Consider the following 12,766-nt stretch of genomic DNA (forward strand, 5'->3'; position numbering starts at 1 on the left):
ACTCTGTGTGCCTCTCAGTGCCCCGAGTCTTGTGGGAGACACAAGGCCTTGCGCTGAGAAAATTCCCATTAAGAAGGTGGCATCTAGACTTCTCCCTGCAAGCGGCTCTGCCAGTGTCCCTCCCAGCCGGAAGCACCAGGACGAGTCTCTTCAGAGGAGCCGGCTACAGACAGGACCCCTGAGAACCGCCCCCTTCCAGTTCTCGCTCCATCCTTCAGAAAGTGGGTTTGATGTGCTAATGAGGGCATCCATTATTGAGTATTATTAGCATTCATTACAATAACAAGCAGGGGAGGAGAGGGGCCACTGGGAATGGAGGAGGGTCTTTTGAAACTTACTGCCATTTACTCCTCCCGTACAGAGTGGGAGAGGGTGTGGGGGAGTGAGGAGACTAGGCTGCGGTCAGAAGAGCGCAGGCTGGCAGCGAAGGGAGTCTCCCCCCATCCTCCTCAGCGCAGCGCCCCCTCCACCCCGCACTCCCACCAACTTCTGCCCCAGATGCCAGGTCACTGCCCTGGTCACTCTCTCCCCAGAACAGGGCCAAAGCCCAGTCCCCTCACTGCCTCCAGGTTGCTCTTGGTGGAGTCTGGAAGGTCCAAAAGGGGCTCATGAAATGCGGGGGCCTGGCGACACCCCGCTGGCAGGGGGCTGTCCCGAGGATCTGGGGTGGGAGGCTCCAAGGTGGCAGGGGGAGCAGTCCAGGGTGTCCAGACATAATTTCTACATCACCCTTTCCCTTGTGCCTTGCCCTAGAGGCCCATGGGCCCCTCTCTGGCCACCCCAGGCCCCACCTCCCTCTTCCCGTTCCAGCCACACAGAGGGGAGGGAGGGGCGAGGCTGAATGCTCTCACCTCAAGGATGCTCCCACGTTCGCTCCCTCCTGCAGGCTCCCCCGCATCAGGTGAGGAGGCTGGGTGGAGTGGCTGGGAAGGGCAAGGCGGGCAGTGCCAGCTGCCCCCTCCCAATAGAGAGCAAAGCCACAGACACAGAGGAGGAGGAGGGCCCGGGGGGAAGTTACCTGTTGCACAATGAGAGTGGGGGTGGGGTGGCACCTGAGGCATCTCAGGTGGAGGCAGCTGGCACATTGGTTGTGCTGGGCACCGTGCCAGCTTACAGGAGCAATTTTCATCTCTCGGCTGGAAAAAATCATACCTGGGCTGCTCTCGCCTTGATCAGTCAGTCTTTTCCCTACACCAGGAGCCTCTGCTTCTGAGGCCTGACCGGACAGGGAGAAGGCCCTATCTTCCCTGGGGTGGGGGGTCGGGCCGGGGATCAGGTGGGTCCATGAGGGGTTGACGGTGCCAGGCCATCTGCCCCGTGGCTCCACTTGGAGCCTTGGGGTCTTTGTTCCTGTTCAGGATACGTATCCTTTCTCGGCCCTCCTCGGGACACTTGGAGGCCACTGTCCTGGGTTGGGTGGGTGTGGACAAAGGAGCTGAGGAGAGAAGGGAGTCAGATGAACTCACAGCTCTGCAGACGATCAGGAATGTTAAGGACTGTCTTTACAAAGTAAGGTACATTAATAAAAAACATCACCTGAATCTGATTTAAGCTCCTTACTAGGAAGGGGGCCCTCATGATGTAAGAGGTCAACTTGGAGTGGGGAAAAGATGAATGTATTGTCCCACTGACACCTTTGGAACTGTTTCTCATCTCTAAGGGCTGATTCATGGACTCTCTCCCCCTCAGTCCCTGAGGAAGTGGCTTCTTGGCATTTAGCGTAAGGGCAGAAAAATCTCCATGTGACAGGACAAGCATTCCCAACTGTCATCCAGGTGATAATGCTCACTTCCTGAACTTTGACATAAATGCATGTTTTAACCCTCAGCCACATTCTAGAGTTCCCTCTCTCCCACCCACCACAGGGTCATGAGAAGCTTGCCAGAGGTCGGCCCCGGCTTCTGGCAGCCCCCAGGGTTAGGAGATGGTGGCGGTGATAGAAGAGCTCTGGAGTCAGGCAGATCTGGGTTTGAATTTCCACGTAGCTACTCTTAGATTGGCTACACCTCTCTAAGCCTCAGCTCGTCTCTGAAATGGGGCTGAAAATGACCACTTCTGCAGGGTTGTTGAGAGGATTAAATTAGAGAATATGGGCAAAGCAGCCGCTGATCCCCTTCCTTTTAGGTGGGCACAAAGTAAGGGAGGGAAGAGACCTTGTCTCGTGGGGGACACCTGAGGGAGAGGCAAGGGACAGAGGCTTGTGCAGTTGAGTGGGAGGCTTAAATGTCGAGGAGCAGTAGTGCAAGCCCCCAACTTCTGGGCTTTGAGAGGCTTGGGAGGCGATGTCCATGCAGCTGTGGAGAAGCTGCCCCTCCCTCTGCCAACCCCTCCCTCACACGGGGCCTGCTGCCTCCCATGCCGGTCCTGGGCAGGCGGCCAGGCGGAGAGCTGGACAAGTTCCCACTGCGCACTCAGAGGCCAAAAGATGGGCACCGTCCAGTTGGCAGAAGGAGAGGCAGCTGGCCCAGGAGGGGAGAAGTCAGGGTGCCGACTGCTGGGGTCGTGTGCCCAAACGGTGTGTCCAAGAAACAGCTCTTGGCTGCCCTCCTGAGCTGTCTGGCTGGAGCTGGGAAGGGCCCTGTCCTCTTGTACTGGCCCTGCCGCCTAAATTACTGCAGCTGGAGATTAATCTCTGAGGGGCATCAGGGACTTGCCCCTAGCCAGGCATGTGGCTGGCTCAGGGGCAGGCCTGGGGGCGGGCAGGAAAGTGGGAGAGCCTAGATTAAGGCTGGAACTGGGTAGAACAGGAAGTGGGGAAACCGGTTTGTCACTTGGGCCTCAGGGTGGGGTCTCCTCTGCTGCCTCCCTGCCTGCCTGCCACTCTGCCTGGCAAACTATAGCGAAGAGATGTAATGTGCCCCTTCCTTGCTCGTCTAACCTGGCTTTGGGGATACTGAGAATAAATTAAAGGGGCAGGGGACTTAGCCCACCTGCCCCTCCCCAAGAGACGCTTGGGAGAGAAGAAACAGGACAGAAAACCAGAGGGAGAGAGGGAGCAAGCAACCGGGACAGAAGGAGGGGTCAGTGCTGGTCTCAGCTGGAGAAGTCTGTGGATTCCACAGGTAGGCCACGGTAGGAGTAAGGTCAGGGTGGGACTAAGGGCAGGGTGGGGGTCAAGGGGGGTGGGACAGTGCTGACCTCTGCAGGCTAAGGTGGTGATGGCAATGGCGTCGCCGAGCTAAGTGTGAGAGGGGTCAGGAGCTGAAGCGCCCTCCTTTGGGGTTGGCTTGAGAGATGATTTTAGACACACCTCACTGCTAGCATAGGCCCCTGCAGTTACAGCAGAGGCCTGCAGGAGGGGCTGCAACTCGAGCTGGGGGCAAGGAAACAGTCCAGCAGGGGGCGCCGGTGGACTGGGTCCGGAGACTGAGCTGTGTCTAAGGAGGGGTGAGGGTAGGGGTGAGGGGAGCGTCTGGGCAAAGCCGAGCAGGGTCCCGACTCTCCCTGCACAGGGCGGCTGTGGCTTTCGGAGGTCACCTTGGCTAAAGAGTGGACCCCCCACCCAGTCCCGCCCCTCCACCTTGCCTCCCTACCCTGTCCCTTCCCGAAAGCTTCTCCATCCCAAGGCGCGGGGAGCCTTGGAGACTCAGAAGTCCCCAATCCTGGAGGTTCATCTCCTTCTTTCTGGCCGGTTCCGGGCCTTAGGTATTTGTCTCTACAGTGGCGAGGGGATACCTTGGGGTGGGAGAAGCAGGTGGAAAGAGGAGGGGAGCGTGAGCGCGCCCATTACCCCGGCCCCGCGCTCGCCGCCGGATCGTGCTGCTCCAGGGCGCGAGGCGCCGTGCCCACTCCCCTCCCCGCTCCCGCCACCCTGGTGGCCCTTTGTACGTTCCGGCCACACGCCCGTGCCCGCGCTGCGCGCGCTCCCGCCCGCAGTGACACACCCGCGCCGGCTCGCACGCGCGCGTTCACACGCGCGCACACACACACACACACACGCACACGCACACACACACACTCGCTCTCTCACACTCGGTGACACGCCCGCGCGCGCGCGCGCGCACCCACACGCCCGGCCGCCGGCGCCCTCCCAGCTGGTCCACCCCGGCGGGGCCCGCGCCCCCGGCCTGCCCGCTTGGCACCGCGCTCCGGGGCTGGGGCTGAGCAAGGAGCCCGCGAGGCAGCAAGAGGGCGAGCGCCAGGCAGGCCGGCCCGGGGCCCCCGCCCCCCGCGCCCCGCCCGATGGGGAACGCTCCGTCCCAAGGCATGTCCCTGTCTCTCTCCTCCCTAATGTGCCTCCATGCTTAAGTGGAAGGTATTTCTGTTTTCTTTGTGTGTTTTCCCCTCGGCCGGGGGCGGGGGCGGCGGCCGGGTCCGGGAGGCGGCGGCCCGAGGGGCGAGGGATGCTCCGGGCGCAGGTGTGTGGGGGGCAGGGGACCGCGGCGCGCCCAGTTTGGGGGAAGGACACTGGTGAGCGGAGCGCTGGGACCCGAGAGGGGTTCAGGAATTGGGGAGGCTGGAGACCGGGTTGGGAGGGCCTAGTAACGCGGGGGGGGGGGGAGCGGGCCCGAAGGGTTAAAATTTAAAGGGGTCTGTGCGGAGGGGTGGGGAGAAGAGGAAGGTAGACGGATGGTGAGGACAGTGGGTGAGGGGAGTGGACCGCCCGAGGAGGAGGAAGAGGGGGATGAAGGAGGCGAAGGGGATGGAGAAGTGGGGGGAACATCAAAGGTCTCTCCCACTGGTCCCAGAATGGGATGCAAGCACTTGGGGGGTTGTGGTAGGTGCTTTGAACCAGTACCCCAGGGAAGGAAGAGGATGACTGCATTCTGGGGTTGGCTGTGTTGCCAGGATACAAGCCTGTATTCCCCACCCCACCTCCCCATCACCTCAACGCCTAGCCCTGGAGACCTCGGAGCCTAGGCAGCAGTTGCAGAAACTGGGGACCCGCTCCCAGCTCAGCTGGTGGGTAGGGAAGGGCCATGAGAGGGAGGGGTTGGGGAGGGGCTATTTGATCTTAAGCCCTCCCCCTGAAGAGGGCAGGGGAGGGCGCCCCCAGCTGGGCAGAGCGCCTAGGGTTAGTGAGGAGTTAGTGATGGGCAGAGGGTGGGGCTGGGGACGGGACGCCCCTGGCTCCCTCCCTCCTCCCACGCACCCCCCTGCTACGTCAGAAGCTCCCGGACCAGCTCCGAGTCCTGTCGGTGGGGGCAGCAGGATGCTAGTGGAAGCAGAGGGGGCCGGCCGGGTGCCTCCGCAGCTCGGCTGGCAGAGCCCGGCGCGGTGTGTGCGGTTGCTAGTGCGAGCACCCCCGCCCCACCCTTCCCCATGCAGCCCTGGCAGTGCCTCCGGCGCTTTGCCCTGGCCTGGTGGGAGAGGACAGCGGAGGGCAGTTCCCGATCTCCCAGAGAGGAGGCTGGACCGAAGGACCCTGGGGGCCGAAGGGAGCCAGGTGAGCAGGAACAGGGATTGTGCAAGGAGGGGATCCTGGACTGCCTTTCCCTCTCTCCAAATACTATGAAACCAGGTCTTGCAGCCCTCAACTTTGAGGGAAGTGGGTTCCCTGAGCTGAGGGTTCCTGGATGAAGCCTTTCAGAAGAAGCTGGAGCTACTGTTGTGTTGCGAAACAGATGAAGGCTGGGAATGGAGGGGTAGCTGACCAGACTTCCAGGCTCGTGGGTCTGAATGTTTCTTGATTTGGGGTTTGAGCCCTTTTGGGGGGTGGAATTCTGGATATCTTGGCCTGGGTGACCTTGAGCCAGCTGCTTTGCTGTCTCTGTGCCTCAGTTTCCCTCATTCCCCTCCGTATCTCTGTTGCTGATCTTAAAGAACTGATGATGCATTTGATAGAGACTGTCACTGTGAAAATAATGAGGCTCTGTCATTATTGGTGGCAGCTGTGATGGTGGTGGTTTCTGGCGAGGCTGTGCGTTTGTGTGTATGTGGAGAGCAGTTATGGTTTACGTGTGAGGGTTTTTGCTGCTTCTGGTTGGTGTTGGGGCCACTGTGGGCAAGTGTCAGGGTCCGACATTCACCCAGGAAGGAGGGCTCCGGGCAAGCTGAGAGTTGTTGGGGCAGAGACTGCGCTGATGGGCTGCTGTGAAAGCAAGGGGTGGGGGTGAGGGCTATGGGCGTAAGGGAGGGGGTTCCAAGACCCCAACCCAGACTGCCTGGCACCCAGGCACTGCTGGCAGCGAGTGTAAAGGCTTTGCTCTGGCTTCCTGCCACCCCGTCTTGGGGACAAGAGGGTCTTTGTCCAGTGCCCCCGTAGCCCTGCTTCTTCCGCCCTTACCACGATGGCCGGTTACCGTGATGACCCTCGGGGCTGGGATGGAGACCTGGGTCCCCCCACGTGCTCTGGGGATCTGGAAGAAGCAACTGTGGTCCTCAGGCAGTGTGAGTGGTGAGGGGGAGCTCTCCTAGGGGAAGGGTCCCTGGGAATGAGACCTGCCCCCACTCCAGGCTTTCTGCTTGCCTTGTTGCCTCATGTGGGGCTTCTGGGGTCTTCATGACCTGACTCCTGCTGGGCTGAAGGTTTCTTAAAGATGTACAGGGAACAGCGTTGGGTACTGGGATGCAAAGTCTCAGATGCTCTTTCTCTTTTTCTCTCTCTGGCCAGTGACCCACCCCGGAAAAAGGGTTTAATTAGAACCATTGATTCCTTCTTTAGCTTTGGGCATCGATCTCAATGATGTGGTCAGAGCTGGCCGAGTTGGGGTGGGGGGTGGCATGGCTGCCATCTGCCCAGTGTCAACCTTGGCTTTCTCTGGCAAGGCCCAAGTTTAGGAGGCAGAGGATGTTTTGAAGCACCAGGTCTGTTTTAGCCCCACCCCCATTCCAGGTTAGGTCTCGGAAGAAAGAAGGCAGATGGGGTTGAGGATTTGACTGGAGCGAGCTGAAGTTTTCGGATCTTCCTGAGTTGTGGGCCTGAGGCTCAGGAATGGAGGGCAGCTGTGGTTGGGAGGGTTTGGCAAAGGGGAGTCAGGAGGCAATGGAGGGCGCCTGTGGGTGTGGGGCAGGCAGAGGATTCAGAGGAGGGAAGTGGGGGAAGAATCCAGGGCTTGCCACTAAAGCTCTTCTTTCGAGGAATCCCAAGCACTTATCTCCTCCAAGCCCTGGCAAGGAGATCTTATTTCTTCCTTCATTTGTGTCCTCAAGACCCAGAGAGGGACAGAGGCTGCCTCTGAGGCCCAGCAGCCCTGGGTCTGGCCTTAGAGCCTGGCTGCCTGGCCAAGTGGCCCCTGTCTAGGCACGGGGGGCTGAGAGCAAAGCCCCTGGCGGCCTCAGGTCCGGTCTCTGGGTTTGGTGGGAGTTGAGGGACAGCTTGTGTCCCTGAGCCCGGGCTGCCTGCTGCGGGTGGGCCAGTGCAGGTGCTGGCTTCAGGGAGCCACTGCGAGGTTCTTTGAAGATTCCCTTGTTGACTTCCTAGGGCCCATTCGAGCAAAGATAATAAAAATCTGGCCGTCAGCGGGTTTGAGGGCCGCGCTGGCTTCCCTTTCTTTCATTCCCAGCTCTGAAAAGCGGAGATGAAGGCTTTGGATTTGGTTAGGAAGCGGCTAGCTTGCCCCGAGGGAGGGAGGGAGGGAGAGAGGGAGGGCTGATTTCCTGGCAGCCGGGGGAGCTGCTGGGGAGGTGGGCAGAGGGGCAGGGGCATGGTCCCCAACTCCTGCCAGACAGCCCCAGGCCTCGGTGGGGTTCCTGTGCCCCGTATGCAGGCTCCAGCTTTGTCCTGCAGTTCCTCAGTTCCGGAGCACCCTCCCCTCTCTGTGCCCCTCTGCCCCTCTGCCCCTCAGCCTCCCTTCCTCGTGACCTCCCCTCCCTCTGCCCCTGTTTCTCCCGCTCTGCCTTTCATGCTCTCTCCCTGCTCTCTCCCCGCTCTCTCCCCGTTGTCTCCCCCTCCGCTCCTCAGTCTCCTCTTTTCTCTTTCTGGCTGCCCCCTCCCATCTGTCTGTCTTCCTTTCCCCAGCCTAGGTCCTGCTTTCTAGGACTGTCTGGAAGGTTGAGAAGCCAAGGTGGGAGGAGGGGGGAGGAGGGCAGCCACAGCCCAGGAAGGGGTGGGCCTGAGTTTATTATGGTCTGGCAGGTGCCATAGTCATCAGGGTCCGGCGGTGGTCAAGAGCGGCTGAGCACTCAGACGTGCGCTGGCAGTCAGGGCGTCGCTCCTCTCCCCGCACCACAGCGGGCACCTTGCCCTGACATTGGGCTTCAGCCACTCCAGCTCTGCTGCCTTCCACTGCTGCTTGGGCTGCCGGAAAACAATGCCTCCGGCCTCCGGCCCCTCCGCCCACCGTCCCCTCCGCCCACCGTCCCAGCCATCACCGCCCACTGCTCCCCCCCCCCCCCCCCCCGCCTCCCCCGCACTCACTACCCCATCTCCAGGCTCCGAGGTAGAAAGGTGGGGGTTCTGATAGGTCTTCCTGGAACCCCATCTAAGCCCTGTACCCACTTTGCCATCTTGGAAACCCCCCATAGGAAGACAAGATAGTCATGGAAAGAGCACTGGACTGAATAAAGGACCTCATGAGTCTCCTCCTCAGTGCCCAAATGTCCAAATGACCTTGAGCAAGTCCCTTCCTAGTGGAGCCTCTTTTCCTCACCTGTGAAAGGAGGAGGTGTGGGCTGGATCATCTCCAAGGTCTCTTCTGACATTCCACCCATGTTGTGTCTCTCTTCTGGATGATTTGCATATGCTTTGCATATATTAATGATGTCTGCTTGAAGGGGGAGGGTGCCACCCACAGGGACCTGAGTCCCACCCACCATTCCCATTCCCTTTGCCCATTGGCCCATGCTTTCCCCGCATGAATCTCCCAAAGGGTGGAAGCTGAGGCCTGAGTATTCCCTGGAGAGGTGAGCCTGCCCCTCCCCCACGTTCCAACCCTGCTGAAGCCAGGATGGGGGAAAGCCCCAGTGACAGGGACCCCTGCCCTCATCCCTTTTGCTCCAAAAGGTCCAAACGGGGAAGCCAAGTGGTGTGTAAATCCACTAAAGTTGCCCATGGCTACCATAGGGTGTGTGGAACCCCATGAAGCCGGCGGAGGGGCTTGGGTGCCTCCCTCCTGCACCTGCAGGCCTGAGGGCCCTCCGGATTCCCAGAGCTGAACCTGACTTAGGAGTTCCTCCTCTGGCTTTGGCCCCCACCCACAGCCCGGGGCGAGTCCTACGCCTTGTGCCCCTGCCCACTCCTGCTCAGCCCCCAGGGCTTCGGGTATGTGTGGTTTGGAACTTGCACCTGGGAGATGGTCACTGAGAGGGAACTAGATCTCTCCATCTCTGGGCCCTGCCTAGTCACCACACTAAGGGTGAGGTCCCATGCCCCCTACAAAGGTCACAGACCTCATTGGGGAGAACCTACTGTCCTCAGCTCTGCCCCCGCCACCACTGGCCCAGCCTGAGCTCGTGAGGACTGCCCCCAGGGCCTCCCCACACCCACCGCCTGGTATGTGCTCTGTCTATGCCTGGCAAAGGCCAGCACCCCGATCCCAGCCCCTGTCCCTGCCTCAGTTCCCTTCACTCCTACAACGGCCATCACTTGGGGCAAGACGGGTAAAGGTTGGCACCTGGAGGATATAACGTGGGGCCCCTGAGAAATGGTGGGGATTTCTGAAGATAAGCAAAAATGCCCTCCTCCACCAAGGAGAACTGGGCCTGAGAAAGTGCAGCAAGAAGGATCAAGGTTAGATTTACTCTTGGGGAGGGACTGTCCCAGAGGAGGATTAGTTTCTGACCATGGAATTGTGAAAATGAAATGAAATAATAGATGAAAATGTCCAGCCCATTGCCTGACACATAATAAACACTCAGGAACTCCGAGGTTTAGGATTTTACAGGGGATGAGGGGTTGGAAGGGCCATTCCCAGAAGCGTGGTTTCTCCCACACGCGGGCGGTCGGTCGTTCCCCCACCACGCCCCTCCTGCCCCACGCACCCACTGGGCTCGGGGCCCAGCCCTCCTGGTGCACCCTGCCCCCATCCTCTCGGCTGCTGGGCAGACAGCGGGTTTGGAGGCCGGGAAACCTGTTCTTCTCCCCCTCCCCCTATCTGCACAGGACAGCTTGAGAGAAAGCAGGCCCACGCTGCAGCAGAAGGAATAGAGGTTAGATAGGAAGGAAAGCCTCCCCGTGGGGTGGTGGTGTGCAGGGGGCGGTGGTGTGCAGAGGGCGGCCGCGTGAAGGGTGGCCGCTCCGGGGTGAGGGCTCCGATGGTGTTTTCTTTACGTCTTTTACCTCAGTGGTAGGTGCGTATAGGCATGAGTAGGTTAGGGGCAGGGGGCTGGTTGGCATGGCTGTTGAGATGGCCTCAGGAGCTTGGCAGGTCCAGTTGAACTTCTCGTGACTGCTGTGGTTGGCAGAGTGCAGGGGGCTGTGCGAGAGGGGTTCAGAGCTGCTGTGGAAAAGAAGGGGACTAGCAAGTCATTCTTCCATCCCCCAGGGCAGAGAGTGAAGGACAGTGTAAAGAGAAAGCATTGGACTGGTGTCAGCTTGCCTACCTTCTCTGCTGCTGTGTGACCTGGGGCAAGTTAGTTCCCCCTCTGGTCTTCAGTATCGTTGGTGTGAGAAGAGAGGGTGGAACTAGAGAATCTCTAAGCCCCCTTCCACCTGCCACAGGTTCTACCACTGCCTCTCCGCTGAGATAATACATGCCTGTCCACATGGAGGATGGGGAAGAATATTTCCCAGCTCCAGCTAAGCCAGGAAAAACAGAGATTTGGCCCAAGAGAATACTGGCATGCGGGCACGCGCGCACACACACACACACACACACACACACACACACACACCCCTTACAGAGTCCATCCTGTTCCTAAGGCATACCTTTTTTAAATCTGTCCTCTCAGCCTGGAGGAAAGATAAAGGAGCGGCTATAGGATTCAGCTATCATCTGAATCATAAACTCCTTTTCCTCCCGCCCCTGCAGAACTACCTTGCCGCACTCCATTCCAGCCAGGGGCTATAATCCAGTCCGTGTTTTATTCTAGCGAGCCACCTTCAGCTGGTGGCTCATCTCCAGGACAACCTCTCCTGGATTCCGGGCAGCCTCAGCCCCTTGGCCCAGCTGCCTGCACGTCCCGGTGTGGAGTAAGACTGGGAAGGAGTTGGGTTTTCACATGCCTGCCTTCCACACCTCTGGAAATACCCTCAGGCCTGGACGCTGGCTTCTTTTCCACTTCAGCCACAGAGGATGCTAGAGACCCGGACCCAAGCGCATGCAAGGGGGGCACCAGACCCAGAGACCCCTCAGAGAGGCCCTAGCTAGAGAGGTTTGTACAGAGCACAGGAGGCAGAGGGGGGTGTTCCACACACCCCCAGAATGTGTGATAATTGCAGCCACAGGAGGCATCTGTAGCATCACCCCAGGCACCGACATCTGCCTCATTGGGGAAGAATTAACGATTCCAGCTCATTGGGAGGCATTTGGAGGTTCATAGAAGCCCTTGCAGCCTTGCACAGCCTCCGGCCTGCTCTCTGGGGCTGTCCTGTGCCTATCTGTCCCCACCCCGTGACCAGGCAGGCCTGATGAATCCCCATTCTTGTCCCAGCCTCCTAAGTTGAAAGTGAGGGACCTGGACTTTTCAGGCTCTGCATGGCCTGGGGGCTCCGGGGATTTCTGGATGTTAAAACAAGAAGGCCCTTGAGGGGCTTCCTGAGCCCCTTCCGTGCTGGAGGCGGAGAAGCAGGAAGGAGGCTCCTGGAGAGAACCAGAGTCACGTAAGGATGAAGCTCGGGAAATCCTGGACCCACTTCTCCTGAACCCAACAGCCCACCTCCCTCCCCCTGTCCCTGGTCCATCAGCAACTCAGGGTTAGAATTTTTTGCCTCCCAACCCGAGGATGAGAGAGAAACATACTGAAGCAAAGCCTTCTCTTTTACTTGTTGTCCTTAAGAAATAGTTTATACTGGAACATGGGATGGAAAGAGGTTAGACTTTAGGCAGAACTGGAACAGAGGGCACGGAATGGGAAATAGCCAAGACTGGGGAGAATGGATAGGAGGCCATTTTGCTCAGTGGTCAAGGGCTCAGGTTCTGGAGTCGGAGGGATCTGGGCTGGCATTCCAGCACCGACTTACTCTGTGATTTTGAGCAAATACTTCACCTCTCTGAATGTCGTCTATAAGTTGGGACAGATGACAGCAGTTTCTTCACTGGGTGGGTACCAGGATTAAATGAAGTAATACAAGCTGAGTTCCTGGCACATCGTAAACCTTCGATAAGTAGTAACTTCTTCGCCTTCATCATCCTCTTCTCTAGCCAACTGAATGATTGAATGGGAGACCAATCTTCCTGGAGGAAGGGGCTTACGTGAGAAGAACTCTTTCGCCTTTTCTAAAACCCAGATTTGGGTTTTAGATCTCAGCCTATCTGGGGCTGGGCTCCCGGCACGGCCACTTCAGGCTGGTGGTGAAAAGGAAGCTGGCCCTCCTGAGTCTTCACTCCCCCGCCCTGTGGCCTTCTGTCTGTGCCCCACCACCCAACCAACTGCCTCCTCCAGGAAGCCCCCTGGGGCTAGGCATGTTAGTGGGCACCCTTGGTTTCCTCCCCAGTCAACGTCCCAACATCTGGATACGACAGTTGCTTCTCCCTGGGATGCCTGCGTCTTGGATAATCAGAGAGAAAACGGGAACCATGAGATTGGCAGGGGCTCTGCGCACACTCGCAGGCAGACGTGACGTGCGTATGGATGGGTCTGAGCCAGCCAAGCGAGGGTAGTGCCCAAGAGGGCGCCAGGCCACGGTGTCTCCAGGCAGGAGCGGCCTTAATGCTGCATGCCCCAGGATGAAAGGCAGTAGACAGATAGTAGTCCCCCCTCGTCTATGGGGGATACATCCAAGACC

At 59.1% G+C, this 12,766-nt stretch overlaps 1 protein-coding gene across 1 annotated transcript in view; it reads left to right on the plus strand.

Annotated features, from left to right (window-relative positions):
- The first annotated feature begins 5,262 nt into the window (after positions 1–5,262).
- The window catches only part of SRCIN1 (SRC kinase signaling inhibitor 1), a 66,503-nt gene continuing 58,999 nt past the window's right edge, over positions 5,263–12,766 (plus strand). Inside the window, 1 exon segment of the mRNA XM_054593719.1 lies at positions 5,263–5,386. Coding sequence (XP_054449694.1) covers positions 5,263–5,386 — 124 coding nt within the window.

The sequence above is a fragment of the Pteronotus mesoamericanus genome, unplaced genomic scaffold (assembly GCF_021234165.1).
Source record: "Pteronotus mesoamericanus isolate MK-2021 breed Mesoamerican mustached bat unplaced genomic scaffold, CSHL_Meso_final scaffold_476, whole genome shotgun sequence".
NCBI classification, from domain to species: Eukaryota; Metazoa; Chordata; class Mammalia; order Chiroptera; family Mormoopidae; genus Pteronotus; species Pteronotus mesoamericanus.